Genomic DNA, 23,469 nt, shown 5'->3' on the forward strand with positions numbered 1-23,469 from the left:
TGGTTTTGGGGTTGATAGGTATGTTGTTTCATTTTTCTTGACTTGTGGAAATGTGTGTTTATGGAGTGACTTCACATAACATGCTCCCATTTGAAGGAAAAACGAGCACAAGGAATGAGGGACAATGAAGCGACATTAATTTAGAAGGAGGGCCAGAAAAAAACTGTTGAAATATTTGACTCTGCTGCTTTAATTGAAAACCTCACTGCTGTTAGATTCAGCCTCCTGTTGGAATCTGCTGTTTGATGCTAAAATTAACAGAGATCGTTATTCTAGTTCCAGGAACAACTCCTAGCACAGGGTGCCCGGAGCCTGTAAAACCAGAGTGTGGTTATGGACAGGAGTTGAAGATGGTGACTTCCATATCTGGGTGCAAGGAATACATATGTGGTAACTATAAACAAACCAGTAATTAGATAGTGGATTGGATATTGTAAGCAGTCAATTTTATGTAATTAGTTTCTTCTAGAGGGCATTGCAGAGTGATACCTGGCATTAGGATTCACTTCCCCTTTGACTGCTTTGAAAAAATATGTATGTATGATAGTGTGTGTTCCTCCTTTCACTGGATGCATGTGTTCCATTGACCTGTGGCATGTGGATTTAAACCCCTCACTTCCCAGTGAATCTCCCATTGGTCACTGGCGTTTGGATTAGTTTCCTTGTTTATATGTGAGTGTACACCTTCCTTATGCGCAATTTGTTTTGAACCCAGTCAATCCTTTGTATGGGATACTCTACCTGCAACTCACAATTTATAGCTGTTTAAGTGAAGGAACTTTTGAAAAATTCCACTGACTCCTTGGTGTTCAAATGCTTGTATTTTCAAATTACTATTAATAGAACATTTATGGCCATCTGAGCTCGGTCCCCATTGTTGGGCTTTGCACTCCCTGCAGCTGCATCCCCCCTATATTGCAAATAAATTAGCTCATGCAGTAGGGGTGTGAATTGCATTTTAAAATGTTAGAAATTATGATAGTAAATTATAGTTTGGTTTATCAATACTCAATAAAAAGAAATTTAAAATGCATCCCGAATATTTTGGGCTAAGTGATCCAAACAGAATTTTGCATAAATTCAAGTTCCTCAAAATGGGTGGCCATCTTGGAAAATTCACCGTGACATTACCGTGGGAGGCCGTGAGACATCTTGAGCTTCATTGATTGGCTTGATTGGTGTGCATTCCCCAAGTTGATGTGATAATGGTCTCCCCATTTTAAACAATATGAGACACTCAGCTCTGTTTAGATCAGGGGATCAAAGGAAAAGTGTTGGAAGTAGAAGGTGGCCATTTTGTTGTAGCTATACATGCATTACTTAAGCATGTAAGCTGAAAGTATTTGCTATTTTTGTGTTTTTTATTATGGTGTACATATCTTGCATTTTTGATAGTTCTTGTCGTTCATTCACTGATTTGTTAAGTAAATATAGTTTGTATTTGATTCCGTTTTTTCATTGTCAATTACATCATTTTCATTAATATCAAAGAATCTTAAAGCAACAATGTCAAGTTTTTTGCAAATTCCATGGGGTAATGAAATCCGTGGTTTGAAGGGAAGAATAAGTCCTCAGCACAAAATGAATGAGAAAGATAGCTTTTATTGAAATTGTGGGAGGGCACTTTGAATTTTGGGTGTTGATACTTTCTTATTTAATTTTGTTCAGGAGAACAAGTTTACTCAGATCTTTTGCATTGCCAAATTTTCAGTGATGTTAATGGTATGCAGTCATCTTATCAATCCCAATGCAATCTATCATCATGCACACACTTAACCAACGGTCTGAATTCAGTATTTCACGCACACATCAGCACATAACTGTTACCAACACTTTTTATGCAATCCTCATATGTAACATTGATAGTCTTAACTTTGTTTATGAGACCAACTTTAAGTGATTGGTGACTTTCCTTTGCCGTAAAGTGTGCGTTCCACTTGGGAAATGCAAGCCGCTGTCATCATGGAGCCCCGTTGAGGCAGAGGGGCTCGGGGAGGGTGAGGAGGGACCAGAGGAGTTGGAACCTGGCGTGGAGCGGTGGACGGATGAATCTGGGTGCTGCCCTCGTGTGATCGAGCGGTGCAATGTGACCCTTTGCCCTCCAAGGCCTGACTGCCCCCAGCACCACAGCGTGGAAAAGTTACCTCTTGTCGAGGGGAAGTGCTGTCCGGAGTACAGATGTTGTGAGTCTCCGTTTCTCCTAAATTTCATTCTCCTTGTTTGCACTCTTTCATCTGCACATCCGATAGAAAAAAGCCGTGAAGATACGTCCTGTGAATGGCATGGTGTTAAAACAGTGGGTGGAGCATTGGGAGACCAACCAGAGGGTCCTGGATTAAAATCCTCGATGTGCTTTAATGTGTCTGTCAGAATTCCATGGGGTGCAAGTTTCTGAGTGTGAGAAAATCAGTGGGGAACCACTTTTGGGGCAGGTCCTGACTGCTCAGCGGTGTATATATGTGAATTTTGCTTGCTACCTTGGCCTTAGTACATCTTACCTCTGTTCTCACTCATCAAACTAACCTTTGGTTTGATTCCTGTGGTATAGAGCTACCAGAAGCCAGAACAACACTTGCACATGATTTATTACCATGCATGAGTCCATTAAGATATCAATATGACACCTGTGATGCCCTGCATCCCTTATTATGTTGAGTAGTATATTTTAGAGAACAGGGATGAGAAGCATGATAGAACTGTATTCATTTCCTGGCACCAGATATCTGCCAAGCCTCACTTTGTTCTCCTTGAGAAAGGGTTTGATAGTTATTAACATCCAATTCAAACGTCATCACAAGCTTAGGTATCCATGGATAATGCCAGGAGAAACAGCTAGGTAACAGAGTAAATCATAGTTTGATATGGATTTAGGAACAGCTTCATCAGCTCATGAAGCTTCCTGTAGCAAGTGCAAATTCAGATCATAATTTAGTTGAGAACTGAAACTTAAACGGTATGCAAAGATTAGGAGATTGCTATAGAGGAATGTAGAATCTTTAACTGGAATAAAAAGAGAGTGCCTGGAAAAAATTAGCTAAATTCTACGTGAGGATATGGGAATGAAAATGAATTGGGAAAAGTAGGTAGTTCTTACTAAGGTAAGAGCGGCAAAAGGAAAAAAAGGAAAGAGCGGCAAAAGAAACAATATAAATGTTTTTTTCCATTTCTTTATGTGACTGTCATTTGCAAATATATTACTCAAGTTAAGTTTTTTATAGTTGCACAATTTTAATGTGAATTGGGTGAATTCACTCACGGGATCGAAAATTCCCCATCAGTTGACATCTCACTAGGAATACATATGATTGCTTTTTTTATGGCTGCTGGGTGATGACTATTTCAGATGCAGTAAGGGCCTAGGGGTAAGGAGGGGCTTTCTCAGGGTGATTGCACTGCCATTCACTTCTGTGCAGAGGTTGCAATCATTTATTCCAGCAAGATCAAATATGTGTCAAAAGTGCGAAGGTGCCAACGTAGAGAGGCAGGTCTCTTGGAGCAAATTCAAGCCGTTTGATTGGCATATTTATTTTCATTTGTGCATTCTAATGCAGGGCCAGGCCCTCCGCAAGCACCTTGTAGTATCACCACAAATCCCAGGGCATCCTCCAACAGGTGGTCTTTCTCTTCCCTGACTAGTGGTTCCTCTAATCTCAAGGAGATTATTTCTTTAACAGCCAATAGCTCCACATCCTCCATTTTGAGTGGTTCCTCTGTTAAATAGTAATGGCAAAAAAACAGTTTATCCAAAATGCTTACTGTAATTCTATGACTTTTTGTAACACGCAAACTATGCACCAGTTGACATGATATCTTCCAGTGGACCTTCTGCCCAATCTTGGGGATTGCTCCCTGCTGAGTGAGAATCAGAATCCATTTCCCTTGATTTTCTCGGTAGTGCTATCAAGAATTTCACACCAGCATATCCAGGGTTCTTAGCAAACCTGGATGAGTGGTAAGCAGTTATTCTAAAGTGGTGGCAACCTCTTGTGCGATACCTACGTACATCAGCATTGGTTTTCAGAGTGAATATGGCTTTGTTTTGCGGCACAAAGATTATAGTATGGAATATATACAAACAGGGAAGAGTAAGGATGTTGAATCTTCCAAAGTAAGGTCTACAGCTGCTCGCTGAATGGCATGGTGAATGGGGAAGGAGAGGGAGGGAAGTTGTTAGCGGGTGGGAGGAATGGGAGAATATGAAGCAATAAACTGTGGGCATTCTTTTGGCATTCGAATGAGTGGTTTGAAAGCAAAAATTAGATGCAATCTAGTGGGTTATGTATTATTTCCACAAAGGGGTCAGATAAGGGCCCTCTGGTCATGGAGATCAAAATAAAAATTTATGTTGGAACAAAACGGCATTGATGGTGGTGATAATCATCAGATTGACTCATGGAGGAAAATGAAAAGGCATAAAAAAATCTCATCCGGCTGGGTGTATCGAAAAGTAATAACGGGCCAGATTGGACTCCTCCAGCCAACTAGCATTAAGCTGCACGTGGAAATAGTAATTCCAAGGTATTCAAATTATCAAAGGTTAAGTTTTTGAAATTGCTAAATATATGAGTCGTATCAATGTTCCTATTTTTTTGTTTTCAGTGGGTTCAAAGTTATCAAATTTCTTTATCAAAAACTCCGATGTCATAATCTGGAGACTTTGGGGAAGAGGATGTAATTCCTAAGTGCCAAAATGGTTATGGGGATGAGTGATGAGCCCTATCTTGTCCGTCGTGATTGATCATGAGTGTCATATTAATCCACAGCACCACCTAAGGACGTCTGCATTTATGAGCATGAATACGTGGCCAGCGAGGAAGGTGGTGAGAAACTGCTCGAAGAGGGCCAAAAATTTACATCTGTAAGAAAGGTGAGTGCACTTTTGTGGTTGTCAACATTCGACATGCATTGTACCTCCCCTTGCATTTTCCTTGGTGATGCAATGTGTTGCAACGGACTCTTTCCATTTGTCTTTCTCACAAGTTGTCCCATCTTCCTACCCCCTGGTGATAAGGAACTCCATGATCCCCAACGGACTCTAACACCAAACACACCTCCTAGTTTTCCTATTGACTTAACTAATCTGCTAAATTTACATGAGGTCATTTCTGTTCAGGACTTCATCCATGCAGCACCTTAACCTCAGGTGAAGCTGATTACAGCACTGGTGAAACATTTGATTGAAAAACATCATTTATGGATGAAATCCCAAACAGAAATGTTTTCATTAATAACATTTCGTGGATGCTGTCACGAAAATTGAACCAATCTTCTGTCGATTAAATTAGCCAGCCAGGAGCCAAAATATGTGAAATCATGATGTTTAGCATTACGTAAAGAGTGCAGTATCCATATCTGAGGCAGAGGACAAACCTTTGACCTTTGTTGTTGGAAGTAGGTAAATTGCCAACCATAAAAACCCAGGCAGCATGTACATGCATGTTATGTATTTATTATGATGCCCAAAACAAGGATGTAATAATAAACTACAATAATAAGGAAAACAGCAATTCATAAAAAATCCTGGGGATCACCGCAAATGAGATGAAAAATGTTTCGAGTGTATAACCCATTTTAACCCAAATTTGATATTTTCATCCACCAGAAAAGAGCAATTCCAGAAACAGTTTAGCCCACGGAAGCAGGATAATATACTATGGATAGGAGGGGGACTTTAAATGGCTATAATACAGGGCAAAATTAGTTGTGTCAAAGGGCTTGATGAGGGAAAGAAAGAGGTGGGACAATAAAAATGTCATTGGAATGGGATGAATTTCAGTAAGAGTGCTGACGTCAGACCTCCAGCTAAAGTGCACACCCATCTCATTTAAATGACTCACGAACCTCGAGGACATCCTAAAATAAATGAGACCTTTATTGTACCCACCCCCTCTTCATTTTTTTCTGCCCATATTGCAACTTTGAACAACACCTTGCATCTCAGCGATTTTTTGGCCAAATCAAAGCATTGCACTGATAAAATTAGAATGAGCATCAAACTGACGCAGTTATCGAAAGTGCATTGGGGAAGCTCATAATTTCAGCTGGCAATGTAAAAGGTTTGTCTTTGAATAAACAGTAACATCAATATTCAGTTTCCTTCTGCCTCAGCAAATCATTACGTTGTTTTGTGATTAAATGCAACTGCACCTTGGGCTTATGTATTTTTTTTTGACGTGATGCTTACCAGCATTTTAGGTGGCAGAAGTGGCGACGATGATTCTCACTTCAATTCACAGTCAATTGAAATGGGGAGACCTGTCAATGGGTGGTCAGTGGACTGAGGGTGTGAGTTGTAAGCTTCTCCTTTTGAGTCTTTCCTTAAGAGAACATGGCACGCATCACAGATAAGCAGCTCTCAGTATTATTTTGACTAACCGACATAAATCCATTATAAATAAAATCATACCGGGACATCATTTTAAACTTTGACACATTTACAGTTAGTGCCCTAATCAAATATCCTTCTCCTTTGTGAGCCTTATTCTGTGCTGTCCATATCCCAGGCATGACCATATAATCTCACAAACCATGGCATAAAAATTTGTTTTTGATCAATTAAAAATGTTGTCTTTGGCTAACAGCAGAATGAATGCTTTCATTGCGGGCAAAATTGATTTTTTAATCGTAATTATATCTCTATCAATGCTTCAAGAGATCCTAAAGTACGTGAATGAAAATACAAGTCATTGTCTTTAGCAATTGTAAAGGAATCCATCAAGTCTTTTATCATAGAAAGACGCATTAATGTGATTTTGTTTTTGTTAATTCACATGTTGATGGGACCAAACCCTATCATTAAGGGAGTTGTGCTATTCATCTTGGCCAATCAAACATCTGGATTTTTACTTCCTTCTCTAAAATACACAGTTGTTTCCTTGGCTTTATATTATTTCACGTCAACTCAGCAAGGAATCGAGAATCAAATTAATTGAAGGGAAGAAGGTTTAAGAAGAGTGTGTGATGTTGATGTGGTTCAATTTGGGATGGTGTTTTCGCACAGGTGGGCGAGACGTGGGAAGATGGCCCCTGTCGGGAGTGCATGTGCATTGAGATGGGGCAGCGGTGGACAAAGAGTGCCAAGGGAGGGTCCTCTCGGGGGGCTAAGGGCGCCAAGGGGCACTTCAAAGCACCAAAGAAAGTCCTCAAGACGAGCTGCAGCAGCAGCATCTGCCCTTCACTTGAGGAACATCCAGACGCTGAGGAGTATCACCTGGAGCAAATCCCAGTCCCCGGAAAGTGCTGCCCTGACATTGTTAGGAAGGCCTGCCAGGATGAAGGGAAGATATATCAGGTGGGTGAGATTTTTCATGTGAAGATTAATGTGTAGGTTTCAGAGGTCTGCAAGGCTGGTATGACACCTCTGTGAATTTCCCAAATACATGATAGGCTATGGAACACCTGGCTTCATATGCACAGTGTAATACGAGCATGATCTGTTCTGTGATCTTTCTCATTAACTGAAACACTCTTTCAGTGAATCATTTTCTTCTTTCATTAATGTAATTTTAATTAAGCGCTTTAATATTTCCTTACAGTCTTCTCTAACATACTGTGTTCATTTTCTATTTGTCATTGTAAATATTTGTGTAAATCAAACAGAAATGATTGTTTGATATTCACATTGACGAGTGAAAATAATAATAATAATAATTGTATAAAGTTCATGTAAAGCTAATTTCCTTATTGCGGAGTTGGTTACGACTGTACTTGGTTACATTCTGCAGTCACAGCTACGACCTTCTCCTCATGTTATGATGCCACCTGGGATTTGGATATTCTGTTATTGAAATGCTTCAAATGTTAGCGGAACGAGTTAATGTTAAGGCATGACTTTAGGCTTCAGGGTACCATAGAAATCAAAACACAAGAGCAGTGAGCAAGGGGTGCTCCAATTACTTTATTATAGTATTTTTGTTCATTTCTGGAATATGCACTCAGTGTTCCCGCTGTAGTTCTCCTTGCCAAGGGACTTTGGTCTCATCTTCTGTTGCCAGGCACTAAAGAAGGACAGGGATTGAGCTTTGGGGGAAGGCATTGTGGTACCCTTCTTCCCCTGCACCCTTTACTTTCTCGAGAGAGCACTCGGAGGACCCTAGTGAAAAACTTGTCGACATGCATGGTTCCTGGATACGCCAGGATGCATTTTGAGTGGTGTCTCTCTGAAGGACTTAAAGAGGAGAGCAGACAGGCACCAATAGATGCGGGATAGTTTTGATTGTCTACCCTTTCTATTGTGGGTGCCCTCCACCTCCCCCCTCTCCACTAGGGGACACCAATTTTGATGGCACCATTCACGCCTCCTCCTGGGGCCTGGCCTCAGTGGCATAGTGACTTCTCTCTTTTGCTCACCTAATCCATAGAGCGAGAGAGAGCATACAATGTGAGAGCACCTTGGAAAATGTGATACCAATGGCATGGATCAGTGAGTGGCTTCTTATTTGCTTCCTTCTCCTTGAAGGAGCAGCCATGCGTAAAGTTGCTCGATGGTGTCATTCGCTGAAAGCATGAACAAAAGTTCACGTTCATGTTTCAAGGTTGAGACACTGCATCAGTGTGCTCCTTGGTCTATAAAACTTCACAATGACTGCTGATCTAGCAAAACTAAGTAATGTGCTTTGGGAACGGTGACATTTTTACTCTTTGAAACGAATAGTAGGTAAGCGATTGGACCAGCACATGTTCAAAACCTAATATTGAATCTTAAATAAACATATTTTAATTTATGTATCAGTCTGAAAGAAAGATTTGATCATCACCAGGAATTTAGCTCAAAATGGACAATATTATTTCCCTTTTTTGTTACTTGACTAACATTTCAGTAAAATATGAATATCTGATTATCATAGTATATTATTCTACTACACTATTTCAGTAAACTATTTACAAATAAATGTTTGTTAATAATCGTAGGATCTTTTAATTCAATGGTATTTGAAACAGTCTTGCAATGTGAGGTCTTGTACAGTCTGCCTCACTCTCTTATATGAATTGGTGTCCTTTGCATGCTATAATCAAGTATCATCGTTGGTATTTCTTCATTCTCTTCCTCATGGCATCAGCCATTTATAAGATGCAGAATCGTAGAACTATGACCTCATGATTAGAAATTTTCTTTTCCCCTGATGGTTTCTCTCCAGTGTAAATAGAAAATTGAAGACAGTACCCCAAGGGTCTTTCGCGCATTTTGCGAGGTCTATTCTAAAGTGAGCGCATGTAATTGGATTACACTGTGCATGACATACTCTGCCACTAAATTTCAATGGACTTTCAAGCACATCACAGTTTCTCTCAGTAAAGTTCAAGACCAAAAAATGGGTAGCTACCCGGTCAAAAATGGGCAGTCTTTTTCTGTTTATCCTTTTCATTGATTTTGTAATTCGCAAAAATGAAATAAGCATAAAACATTTGTTAGCCATAATTTTCCTGGGAACAGGGTTTTTGTCACCAGGATGCCCAGGATTTTTTGTTTTTTTGCACCTGAGCCTTTATGCAATGAAAAACAGGCTCAAATTAGTTCTTGCCTTATTCTTTTTGGGCTCATTAGCTCACCTTGGTTCTCCTGAATTGTTTTTTGTCAAGTCCCTTTTATTATTTTGGATTCAAATGAGCATGCACAGGTTCACTTCAATTGAAATTACCTCCAAAATATCTCTTTCAAGATACAGGAAAAAATGTCTGCTTCAATAGGATTATTTCCCATTCATATAAGTATGTTTTCTTCTATTCATGTTAAGCAATTGCAGGGTCTCATTACTTCAGCGCTTACTTTCCTGGGTCAATGGATAAGTACCAATGTCTTCATTTGTGCTGGAAAATTCCGTGCTATCATCATTACCCATATCATCCTAATAATCATAAATATTAAAATCACCTTATTCATCATTGTCAACAGTTGTGTTATTTCCTTAAAAAGAGATTTTCTGATGTTATCATCTGGAGATATTATCCTATTCTTACTGGCCATTGTTAACAAGAGAAGCACATGTGACCTCAAGTTGCTACTGTCAATAACCGTTATTGACCTGAGGGTAATTTGAAAAATTCTCGCAATGGAATAGAAATAAACAAGTTACCTCAGGGAAAATTTTTTATTTTTCATTGTAATCTCCCTGTACACAAATGCACTGGGTCCAGCTATGTCCCAATGCCTTGATCCCATCCCGAAAATTAGATTCCCTCAGGCCTGCACAATACAAGTCTACTTCGGCTGTTAGTTCTTTGTTTGAAGAGAATCTTCATCCCCCGAAGAAAGTTTTGAGCTTGAGGAAGAGAAGGAAATATGATGGAGCCAAATCTGGCCAATAAGGTGGGTGTGGCAACAATTTGTGGCGTATTTTGCGTATTTTTGCTGTGGCAATGGCACTTGGGTGTTGGCGTGCATTTTCTTGATGAGGGATGACTCTCTGCCTTGTCAAACCTGGCCTTTTTTTGTGTATCTTTTGCTCCAGGAGGTTAGCATAGTATTATCCCGTAATTTTTTGACCAGTGGGAAAATAATCTATCAACAGAACCCCTTTTGTGTTCCATAAAACTGAAGGCATAATTTTTCAGGGCGACTGTATTGCCTTTGCTATTTTTGGTGGTTTGAATCAACGCGTTTCCACTGTTTTCACTGCTGTTTTGTCCCTGGGGTATAGTAGTGGACCCAAGTTTCATCTGTGAGCACAAAGAGGCGCAGAAAATCTTGTTGGTTGCTCTTTAAATGGGTGGAATATTGTTCAGGAATTTCCATTTTAATGCATTTTGTGATCCTGTGTCAAGAGTGGCAGCACTCATCTAGCAGATACGAATTCCACTGAATATCCAATTCCACTGTTAACATGTGATGTGCCCATTCAGATGACATCCCCACAGCTGCAGTTATTTCTCACACTTTCCGTCGGTGATCCTCCATTCATGACCATTTCATGCCCTTTTGCAATAATTTCTAAGGTAGTGGCACATTTTTGCTGATCGCTACATGGATAATCATCTTTGAAAGCTCTCTCTTGAAAGACTATCAAAAGCTGTCGAAACCAAACGGTAACTCGTTTTTCCACTTGACAATAGTTGAATATGAAGGAACAGAGTCTCTCGGAGTGTCCTGAATGTTGGCATGAATTTCCTTTGCTTTCATAACTTTCTTTATGAAGTCTCTGTTGTTATTCTTGTGTAGTATGAAGTACTGCGCCACAAATCTCTGCCCAGAGAACTGACGCAGTACGTGTTTACTCATAAAGGGTTACCTATTACTACATGGGAAACTCTTTGTTAAAGTGCTGCCTTCTGGTGGTGATTCTGAGAACCTTTTAAACTACCCTCATTTAATAAGAAATTTGATCCCTATTGGTTTTATATTTTAATGAATGGAAAAGAATGGAAGAATTTCATTTCATACGAGAACTAAAGGGTAATAGGTATTCTTTTACTATGGAGTAAAAAATGTTGTGGTGAATGATCGCATTGGGAGATGCCCTTCATTTTCATGTTATGCTATGGTGCTTTTTAGATTAACAGATCTATATAATGTGCTCTTTGTCGTAGCATAGCTTCAAAGTCTTGGTATAACCTATAATAGATCAACAAGTCACATCTGGGAGAGACAACTGATAGTAAAAGTACTGATTAAGACAAATTCAAATTACCCTGTGATAATGTGGGAATATTAGTATGCACAAAGTGATTACATCTAGAACAGTGGAAGGCAAGCTGGAATAAAAACCCCATGGAAATGATGAGGAGCCAAAAAAAATGATTGTTGGAACCAAAAAGTGAGTGTTCTAATGATTTCTGAACCATAAACAGTATTGAAGAAAATAAAAGTGTGGAACTGGTGAATCACTGTCTTCGTTAGAGAAGGCTGATTGTGAGAGGCTGGTGAATCACCTCTTTGTAAGCCAGTGATATGAATCTCAAAGTCTTCAATTGCTCTAATTTTAGGTGGGGAAGGAGTGGTCAATCCCTGGTGAAAACTGCATATCCAGGCAATGCATCCTGTCAACTAATGCATCGTTGGTGATAAAACAGTATAAAGTACAACACTGTGTCAAAGTGTGTGAGAAGGTAGGTGCATTAATGGTACACATCTTCTTGCTGTAAAATTAGACCTGGGACTACTGAAATACCCCCCAAGGCTCTTTCTGATGTATTTACTGAGCGTTAAATTAACAAAAATGTAAAAGAAACTATTCTTGTAATATTAATTATTAAATTTTCTTCTAAGTTAGTCAAATTTACTCTACATCTGAGTAAATGCATTCATTTGTTACCCTCTTGTATTGATGTCAATTCTGGCGATTAGAATTTGAAATTTGGCATACCATTTTAATACCATTTATGTGTGGTTACTTTGTGCTAATTATTCTCACATAATTATTTGATCTACCCTAATTCGAAATGACATAATATTTAAGCTCATCTCATTGTAATTTGCCCAATATTTCTAAGATAAGTAGTTGTCATGAATCATATATGAGATTCAAAGTTATTAACGGAACCGAAATTGATTCAGGGAATGTAGGATGAACGCTTGGAAGACTTTTACTCTTTAAAAACTGGATTCTCTTTGGTTCAACCTTTAAGAATGGAGAAAAATATTAAAATAAATTGTTTCCATTGTGATGTGCTGCTGCTTTTTAAATGATGAGTCATACGTCATTTGGGACAGACCTTGTATGGCAGTAGTGAATGAAAGTCCTTGAAATGCATTCTTTTTAAGGCATTCAGGTGAGTTATATTCCTAAAAAATCATAATTAGTATCCCACCGTACTCAAGTTAATTACCAAAGATCAAAAGTTGCAGCACCATTTTAAGGGATGCTTAGCCCAAAAATAAAGTGTTACTATGCTGTTTTCAAATAATTCCACGTTGTGGGAGTACTTAGATTAAAGTTTAAGCAGACTCTTTTTTGAAAATTTAGGGTAAATTCATCAAGAAGCGGCTAAGATTCTAAAATATTTTCGCAATCACTACCTAGTATGTCTATTATACAATTAATTATGTGAAATACTTAAAAATATTAGAAAAGCATTACTTGAACTCAAATGGTTTAAATAATTGATTAAAAGAAAATGTAGTCAAGGCACTCTTCCCAAGTCCATTCATTCGATCGGCGTGCAGGAAGAGAAGTTCTTGCTTCCTCATGCTGCGCTGCGCATTGCCGTGATGAAGCGCCTCTCATAATTACATCATCGGATGTAGCCATGCTTGGGGAGCTCTGTGCTGTTTCCTCGGTAGAGAGTATTGTTTCAATGCACACATGCTCCTCTTCTCGTCCACTTAAGGGGTGGGAGTACCAAGAACCTCCGCCAGACTCTGAGGAATGCTGTGGGCAGTGCAAGCAAGTTGCCTGCATGGCTAATGGAAAACTGCATCGCGTTGGAACCAGTTGGGTGTCCAGTGATTACTGCACGACGTATTACTGCCGAGAGATAGATGGCGTTGTAAGTATCTTGTGCCGTATCTTATGTATGTAAAATGATTCACTTGAGACTCCCATGTTGAATCAATACAATTCATAGCAATGTTATTTTGAGTATGCACTTCCCTTCTTAAGCCTCAATTTTAAAAAGATCAAATGCAGTAAATAATTGGTAACATGGAATCAACTTAGTGCAGTTTCCTGCATTATCAAGACAACTTGATGGTGTAATGCGGGCTGTTTATGAATGGCAGCAGTTATTCACTCAACAAGAAAATTACATTTGAATCTTGCTTGATGAGCACCTTGCAAAACGAGTAATTTGCATAACGAGAATAAATATTGAAGAAAAAGACTGTCTTGCTTGTGACTAAGAGATTGGAAGTCCAGCTTTGTGTGTTTGCAGCATCGGTTTGTGCTCAGCACTCATTCCGAAAGCATCTCAGTGTTGCTTGTGATCACACCATTTTCCAAACTTGTGTTCAGATAGATAATTTGTGGTTTTATTGTGCAAATTTAATAAATCTTGCAAAAATGTCGCTGAAGGAAAAGCCGCAAGAAGACAGTAGTAAAAGAAAATCAAAATAAGTATGAAAAGAATGAAAAGTAAAGCCATTGAAAAGCAAGAGTGCGGTATGAGTGCAACTGATCTAGCATACACACAATCGATCTACGTCAGCAATTTGCACAAGCACCAAGGACAAAATTATGGGTATTGATGCTTCAAAGGGAGTGATAAGAATATCTAAGCAACATTTATGAATTCTCAACAATGTGGAAAGGTTTTTTCTCAAATGAAAAGCAATTATACTGTGATACTGTTAAAGAGATCATCATTTGTGAGAAGGCGTAAGTGATTTTTGCTGACCTAATTAAGATGATGCCAGGGTCATCAATGGCCAAAGAAGAATTATGTATTTGAGGGAAGCCGTGGGTGGTTCAAGAGATTTAAATGAAGAAATGGCGCCCAAGACATTGTAAGGGATGGTGAAACTGGAAGCTCTGGAGCAAAGTCTGCAGAGAACATGACTGGCGACTTCAAGAAGCTCAAGGATTCTGATGGTTACCCACTGCAGCTGGATTTTAATGGTGATGAAATGGGTCTCCTCTGGAAAAAGATGCCAAAGCAAACCCATATGACATCAGAGGAAAATGCATTGCCGCAAGCGAATGAAAGGCATCACCACTATTGTGCTGCTATTTTGTGCCAATGCAAGTGGCAATGTGAAAATTAAACCCCTGCTTGTTTACTGTTCAGCAACTCCATAGCTTTCAATGGATTGTTAAGTCCAGAAGTGCAGGCTAAATGCGATTTGTTTTCTGCAAACTGAATTTATATCCCAAGGTTGTTTCATTTCACAATAGAGTAAAAGATGAAGATGAGTCATGATCCTAAACAAGGTATGTATAATTTTCTTTGAATAAACTTTATGCATAATTTTAAAAATATTTTTGTGGCAATGCATATTTTTGTATATTATATTAATATATATGGGAAAATTGTTATTCCCAGACTTAATGCTATTATTTATTCAAATGCATCCTTAAAATTTCCACATAAGTTGAAAAGTACATTGCTCAAAGCATGGTTTCACTAATATATGCTTAACTTTTTAGCAGATTAAATATTGAATCAAGATTAATATGTGCTGATTTTACTGCAGACAATGGCGTAACATTAGTTTCTGTTTTACATTAGTATTTTTCCAATGATTTTTTGCCTTCAAGCTCTTTATTTCCATTATAAATCATTAATAATGGAAATTAATTAATGGGTTGGGATCTCTGTCAGGAATTTTGCTTTTCCTACTGTAGTCTTCCAGCTCCTCCACATGTTCATTGCTCATGACCTTTGCGCCAAATTGTCATAAATTCAGTGTACTCAAAATACGGCTAAAATTTGGGGTGCAGCTTATGTGCCAGTAATCAAAGCTATGAGTCAAAATTAGTGTCTGAAACTTCTGGTTTATATTATTATGTATTTTTTAGTACTTAGTTGCCTTTTGTCTCTTTGTGACAGAGTGAAAGAAAAATGATCCATTTAGATCCTGAAAAGTGTAACCTTGTAAGGAGGAGAGGAGCCATTCGAAAGAAACTGCGGGAGATGCCGCAACAGTAACTTTTAACGGAGTCATCCGCTAATGTGCATTTCAATGCAACAATTTCAGAGTGTTAAAATCATTCGCCTTGACTGGGATCCCAGTCAAGGCGAATGATTTTTAATCTCTGAAATTGTTGCATTGAAAGGAGAGGACCCGTTTGTATCCATGACTCATGTGGTTTTTAAACTTGCCCATGCCAAATGAAATAATTAACACCATCCAAAATAGGCAATTTTTCTGCAAATTTTAATCAAGTTCATTTACAGGAAATTTGAAAATCCAATATTTTATGAAATATTTTTTATTCCACTTCAGGTTCAAACTCAGTCAGTTGACATAACTTGTCCTCAAGAGGAAAATCTTTATGAAGATTTTAAGGTAGAAGTTCTTCCAGTTGAGGGGAGCTGCTGTAATAAAACATTCAAGGTTGCCTGCCTAGTGGGAGAACATGAACTCAAGGTAATTTATTCTAAAGTGACGAGAATACATTTTTACAGTTAAGGTGGTGTTCAAAGGAGGGAATACTCTCCATAGCATGAATTCATTTAGATTCAGAAAAGTGTTGACATGAATATTTATCATTGAAGAATCACCATACATAATTGGCTGTGGGGCATCATTTAATCACAAAAACAAGCTTTCAAAATTATGTGCCACATTTGCACTTTTTTGGATGCACTTTTTTCCCCTCAAAACACGGCTTAATTGTGTAGTCAAAATAAGAGTCGAAATTTGTATCTGAAACTTCTGGTTTATATTCATATACATATTCAGGTATTCCATCGATTTTTTTCTTTCTGGGATAGAGTGGTTTCGAATAATTCTTTCCATAATATTTTCCGTTCTGTAAGAATAATAAGTAGGGCGATATATTTTTTTTGCTTCACTCCGAAAGAGTGTAGCAAAATTCTATTAAAGTGAGTTCAGATCCAGTGATATCTAAATTTGAGGTATCCACCGAGTGTGAATGTATGTAAGTGGTATAATTTGATTAGAAATTAAACCATGTATTTTTGCATGATTTCACTTGGATGTGAATGGTGCAGATCCCAATTTCAAGCTAAGATCCCTTGGGGTGAAAGCTGGCAGTAAACCTGTATTCTTCCTTACTGTATGGACTCTTGCACAGCACTGTCGACCATATCTGACTCTTATCGGTGAGCTTATCATTCAAAATATAGGGGGGGGGGCTGAGGAGGAAGCTGCCAGAATGGCCATGAGCCTGTAGCACCCACGCGCAATTGTGAATAAGTGTAATCATCCTATTCGTGCATCAATAAAAGTGTAGAAACAGCAGGCTGTTACTTTGTTCTCAAATATTTGAGTGTTTTTTTAATTAAACATTTTGTACAAATCATCATCATGAGTCAATTTTATGCTTCATGGTTCATGGTAGATCATGGATAGAAAACGATTACCTTCAGGAAGAAGGAAGAGTTATTTAGCAGAATTGTGAATGAGTCAAAACTTCGTGGAATGTTGTGACTGGTGTACTGTCATTGAAGAAATGCGGAATTACTCATATAAAGTATTGTATGGTGGAGGAAATGCAACCGTGGATAGGTTCCAAAAGTATCAACTCTGATGTTAAGGATGTATTAATAAAAGCAGCTTCTGTATTTTTAAAATAAAGGAAATGAAATACTCTCTCACAGGGTGATACACCAATGAAGGGCGCTGAACACTGGATTTTGGCTGCAATAAGAAAAAAATTGTCCTCCACTTTGGGTTTAGATATGTACAATTTTCAAATATAATAGAGATTGGTAGCAAGGAAAAATCTATTTCATTGTTTTTATCTCTAATCTTATATCATGACAGTCAGTGATGCTGAAAAATAGCTAGGCTTAGATGGCAGTATTGTTGATGACATGATAGTATCTTGCAGTAGATTGGAATCTGAGTTACTGAATTGCTGAGGCTCTATTTTTTCACGTGGAATCATTAGTAGCTTAGTTTGTGTGCATGTTAATAAAAATTATTCATCTATTTTTATTATTGTTGCATTAGCAGATGTCGAGAGCACAGGAGTGTGCTTCAGAAATGCAGTTATAACTATGAAGAAATGTGCCATGCCACAAGGCATTTGTAAACAAAGTTAAAAAAGAAAAAAGTTGAACATTTTAAAGTATTTGCATTAATAACATAATGAGCAAAGTTAGACAATGGGCAGCAAATCTATTATCTATATAAAATATGCCAAATATTTGGGACTACATGTGCAACATACCGGCAGTTGGACTGTTCATGTATCCAGGCTATTTGCTAACCTAAGTTCTGTGTTAATTAGTTTCAATTTTCTTTGCAGTAGTGTCTCGTATTGGCGTACTGAAAACCATATATTTTTCTAATTTCCAGACCCGTGTGAAATATGGAATTGTTTTTTGGGGCTCCTTTGTGTGCATGCTGCGTAAGTTGTGTCTGTAGAAGAAAAAATTGTAAGATGTATACTATTGGAGACTTACTTGACTCCTTGCTGGCCATTATTCATTCATCAAAATGCATTAACTATGCCAAGTTTGTACATTTATCACATTGCTGCCTTGGTGAGAAACAACCTGTACAAATATTGCTTCAACAAAGACATTCATTTATATCCCACTAGAATTAGTCACGACATCCATTTACAACACCATCAAAGGAAAACATCTATGTATAATAGGCCCTTAGCTATGGGTGCAAAAATATACAATGTGTTACCCAGCCATGTAAAGAGGCCAAGTCTACATCTATTTTTAAGATAAGTTTAAAAAATTATCTAGTAATGAATTGTTACTATTCGGTGAATGATGTACTTCCATGACAATTGCAATAATCTTTATCAATAATTTATTTCATATGTATATACAACGATGATTTATTCTATGCCTAACATGTAATTGTCAGTGAATGTGAAAAATCTGACGTGCCTTATATCTTGTACAAGCAATTAGTACCTGATCTTTAGGCAAATTAATGTATTATTAATGCCTTTCATCTCAGCCACTCCAAGAGATGATCCTCCTTACAACTAATGCACCATGCTTTTGGTGCATTAATTAAATTAACTTGAGGAAGTCACTGCGGGCAACTGCTTAACTTTTAAAATACATAAAAAACTGTGAAATAGTAATGAAGAGTAATCAATAAAAGGAAGTCTCATCTGCTGCTTAGAGGTTGATTATCGTGCACATATTAATTGCAAACATGAATGTATGCAAATGCATATGCTTGGAACGGTCAACAACATGGTAGAAATAATTTAATAATGTCATTGGGATATAAATGAAAATAACTTTTAGGTGCTTCTATGTCTTTTGATCTGAGATTAAGCCTAGTTTTATGAAAGCTATGATAATATTTTGGTATTAAATTAACAATTACCATGGGATGGTGTTCAAATTATGAAACATCCAAAATGTGTAATGGATAGAGTTAAATGTATTTTTTTAGTTTCGACCCAGACAGATGACAACGTAAGAGAATTATTTTATAGAGCCTTGATATCTGAGAGATAATGCTGTGATTATATTTACATGGATAATTCATGTTAGTAATCAAGTTGATAGGGATATATATTGATCTGTTTTTGTGTACTTCATTGCAGGAAGGTGAAACATTCTTGGTAGCGAAGTGTAAGAAAATGTACTGTTCTGTTGGACCAGACAAGGAGCTCACAAAGCAGGAGATGATTGAGACATGCAACAAAGATTGCGCCAAGGTAGGCTCTTCCCGGGGTGGTCCATTGTGAATGTCATTGAGTTTTGCCTAGGTGGTGTGCCACAGTGTAGTCAGCTAGTCGGAGTCACAATTTATTCAACTAAATTTCAGCTTTCAGTTTTACTGTAAGCGCCATAAAGCGTTTTTACCCCACTGTGAAAAGAAAAAGGAGGGGAATATTACACTTGGTGTGCTGATCCCCAGGGAAGAATAATCTCTCGCCGTTGATGAGACTCACTCAAAATTGTGAGATATTCACACACTCAGTTACACTGATTGGCCCAAAGTGGTTAATGGCGAGGTATTCAGTCAGTCTGGCTATGAGCTACCACAAAACTTATTAATTACTAAGAAAAGAAAAAGGAGGGGAATACTGAGATCCCTTGCCAATGATCAGACACACATTCAAAATAGTCATCCGCTCACATTTAAACAGGGGGGGGGGGGGTGTTTCCTGAATAGGTTTCCAAGGATATTAATCCTATTGCCAGGGACCGTATTTGGAAACTTACAAATAAACACACAGTCACACTGGTTGGCCCAATGTGGTTTATGGGTAAGGTTTATTTTTCTTTAAGTTGAGTTGTTTTCATTTGATTATTTGTTTCTTTAATGGAATTTATTGTTCATTACTCTTTTTAATTGAATATTCCGAGCAAGTAGTGCAGCTTGTTTTTAATTTCTTTGATCCAATGAGTTGGTCCAGAGGATTAATCAAGTTATTCGTTCTATGGCGCTGCAGAGTGGCAAGCACCACTGCATAACACTTCTAAGTGGTCCACGTGCCGTTGGCCTGAATGTGTAACTGTTTTGCAAAGGGCTCAGAAAATGTGCGCCTCCAGTCCAGATGATGGTCCACTTTGCACATCGCTCATTGCTCATTGCTCACCGTTGCCAATTGGGTTCCAGGGCTGGGAGTACGTGGAAGCCCCGGAAGAGTCGACGCAATGCTGTGGGGAGTGCAAGCAGGTGGCCTGTGTGATGGCTGATGGTGCGCTGCGCCCGCCTGGCAGCCGGTGGGAGACGGACGATGGGTGCACCGTGCACACTTGCGAGGAGAATGGAGAAAGCCAGGTGAGCAGTGGGTTGCTGGAGCCGTGGCCTTGACACCCCCTCTTGCCTTGTATGGGTGAGGCCCGCCCATCTGGCATGGTCAGCCCAGCACGGCAGTGTCATCGCAAGGGCTGGAGGGCCCATACGGTTGCCCGGTTGAAGGAGGGAAGCTTGGTTCAAGCCTTGAAAATATTTCAATGGCATTTGGCAAGGGCTCAGTTTATTATTTTCATGAAAAATTGCCATCTGCAAGAATCTTGTTACTGTTGGTATTAAAAATCACATTATCCATATGTAGATGCCCAAATGAGGGTAGTAATTCTGTGAAAGGATGGAATAGGTGGTCTAAATTACATTTTCTACAGGACTTTGTTGTACCCACCCTCAAAGAATTGGAAGGCAATTGTCATAGGACTGCAAACTGGAGAACTGGGAAAAGTCAAGGATTTTTATGTAAGTTGGCCAGAATGAAGTGCAAAACTTGTTAAGTGTTTTATGAAGGAAGGATAAGCTACTGATGGGGACCGAAATGTTAAGGTGGCTAGCGTACTGGCTTCTCATCCAGAGGGCTCAGGTTCGAATCCTAATGACAACAGAACTTTTTCAGTGGTATCCCAATTCCTATTTGAGATGCTTTGTGGAGAGCACTTTGAGTGAGTACGCCATCCATTGTATGGGACATTAAACTGTGGACCCCTTGGCACCTTACGTTAAAGAATAGGCTAATGCCGACCCTGGGTTTCTCTTAACCCTTCCTCCATTTCCATCCATCCCTAATGGCACAAATGACCTCAGCTGTCGGTCGCCTCCCGTATTACTCTACTACTGCTAAGTTACTGGTTTTTCTTCATGTTTTAGAGTTCATTTTGCTAAATATGTGCTGGTGAAATAATGAAAATGACATAAATGGGGAATTCTTGTATGAGGCATCCCTGGTGGTGTACCTCCCTACCCCATCCCAAAGGCACTCCCATGCCCTGCAATAAATGAAGATGCAAAACATGTCCTATTTACAGAACCCAAAACCCTTCCCTCTCCCATCAGCTTATTAACTCTCTCCCACCAATTCCCTACTCCTCGTGTACCTCCAGCAATGTAGTTTACCATCTGAAGTGCCAACTATGTCCTGCCTTTTATATTGGACAATTGACCACACCCCTAAATATTAGAATCAATAACCACCGGGCCTCTTTTAAGAATTCTTCCCTGATTGAGATGTTCCCAATCCCAAAGCATGCCTCCGAACATAACACTCCCTTTGATAAATGCTCTAGTGTCTCCATTCTAGCATCCCTCCTACCCTCTACTCAAACACAAAACAATAGAACAAATCTAAAACTTAATAGGCAACATAACTTCCGTTTTGCATTTAAAAAAAGGAAGTTATGTTGCCGCACCCTGTGTGTGTAGAGTCTCTCAATAATTTCTTATCCACCTTAAATTCATCTTTCACTGTTAAATTCACCTCTTCCATTTCAGACTCCACCATCACCTTTCTTGACACAGACATCTCACTTCAAAACAACAAATTCACTACTTCAGTACACATCAAAGCCACTAACCATCAGCAATACCTACACCACACAAGCTGTCATCCTCAACACACGAAACGCTCGATTCCTAACTCTCTCTCTATCCGCGGACACCGAATTTGCAACACCACAGCCACTCTCAACAAATACCTTGCCAATCTACACCTTGCACTCCTCAAACGCGGTTACCCAGAAAAGTTGCTATGAAATAAAATCCACCGTTCCACCCGACCACACATACCACACAAAAACAAGCCCACATCTGACGCAAGGACTCAACCTTTGCACCACCTATTTCCCCGGATCACACAGACTGAAAACCCTCCTTAAAGAACTGTTTCCAATTTTACATGACAATGACACGACCTCATACTTACTACCCCAATGCCCATCTATCGCATACACACGACCCGCCAATCTCAAAAACCTTCTGAGATCCACCAACCCTTTGGCGCACCCCCGTGATAAATCTGCTCGTGTGAGTGTTTACACATACATATAACACATTTAGACACAATCTACAATGTGTGTTTCCTTTTAAGTGCTATCTATTTTATTTGTGTTCTATTGTGCAGTCCAAATGTTATACTGCTGGTGTGAGTCATTCTATATCATCAATATAAATATATATATATATATACACACACACACACACACACATTTACATATATACACATATATAAATACACACACACACACACCACATATATATATATATATATATATATATATATATATATATATATATGTATATATATATATATATATGTATATGTATATATATATATATATATATATATATATATATATATATATATATATATATATATACATATATATATATACATATATATATATATGTATATATATATATATATATATATATATATATATATATATATATATATATATATATATATATATATATATACTACCTTAATCAAAAAGTTCCCGGAATAACCACCGTGTGGCGCTCCCATCGTTCCGATTTGAGTTCTGTTTTTTTTGTTAAATTGGTACATCTGTTGTTGATATTCACTTTAAATCTTAGTGTCATAACTTGACATTTGCAAAAGTTACGGTCGGTTTTCGGTATGTCCATCAGTGCTTCCTGCGATTTTTCCATTACTTCCTCTCGGCTGCTAAAACGCGTTCCCCGTAATGGTTTTTTAACTCGATTGAACAGAAAGAAGTCACAGGGAGCCAAATCAGGTGAATTCGGTGGCTGTTGGATGGTATTTGTTGCATTTTTCGTCAAAAAATTACGAATAATGATAGCACTGTGCGACGGTGCGTGATCATGGTGCAAAATCCACGAGTTTTCTGCCCACATTCCTGGTCTCTTTCGGCGAATTGCTTCACGCAAACGTCTCATAACGCCCAAATAATACTCTTTGTTTACTGTCTGGCCTTCTGGCAAAAATTCATGATGCACTACACCGTTGTAATCCATGAAAACCGTCAGCATTGCCTACTTTTTTGACTGAAAACGACGTGGTTTTTTTGGTCTCGGCTCATTTGGTGAACGCCATTCACTTGCCTGATGTCTGGATTGCGTGTCGTACTCATAAACCCACGTCTCGTCTCCAGTAATGATCCTTTTGATGAATGTGGGATCGGATTCAGCCTCGCAAATCATGTCTTTTGCGACGTCAACACGGTCTCTTTTTTGCATGAAATTGA

At 38.6% G+C, this 23,469-nt stretch overlaps 1 protein-coding gene across 1 annotated transcript in view; it reads left to right on the forward strand.

The window, feature by feature from the left end:
• Positions 1–23,469, forward strand: part of LOC139689673 (hemocytin-like) — a 202,796-nt gene that overhangs the window by 173,530 nt on the left and 5,797 nt on the right. Inside the window, exons 77-85 of the mRNA XM_071586862.1 lie at positions 277–390; positions 1,926–2,183; positions 4,764–4,867; positions 7,001–7,291; positions 11,920–12,042; positions 13,264–13,422; positions 15,818–15,961; positions 19,089–19,202; positions 20,111–20,275. Coding sequence (XP_071442963.1) covers positions 277–390; positions 1,926–2,183; positions 4,764–4,867; positions 7,001–7,291; positions 11,920–12,042; positions 13,264–13,422; positions 15,818–15,961; positions 19,089–19,202; positions 20,111–20,275 — 1,472 coding nt within the window. The remainder of the gene's footprint in view (positions 1–276; positions 391–1,925; positions 2,184–4,763; positions 4,868–7,000; positions 7,292–11,919; positions 12,043–13,263; positions 13,423–15,817; positions 15,962–19,088; positions 19,203–20,110; positions 20,276–23,469) is intronic.

Source organism: Hetaerina americana, unplaced genomic scaffold, assembly GCF_022747635.1.
Source record: "Hetaerina americana unplaced genomic scaffold, ioHetAmer1.1.p SCAF_27, whole genome shotgun sequence".
Classification (NCBI taxonomy): Eukaryota; Metazoa; Arthropoda; class Insecta; order Odonata; family Calopterygidae; genus Hetaerina; species Hetaerina americana.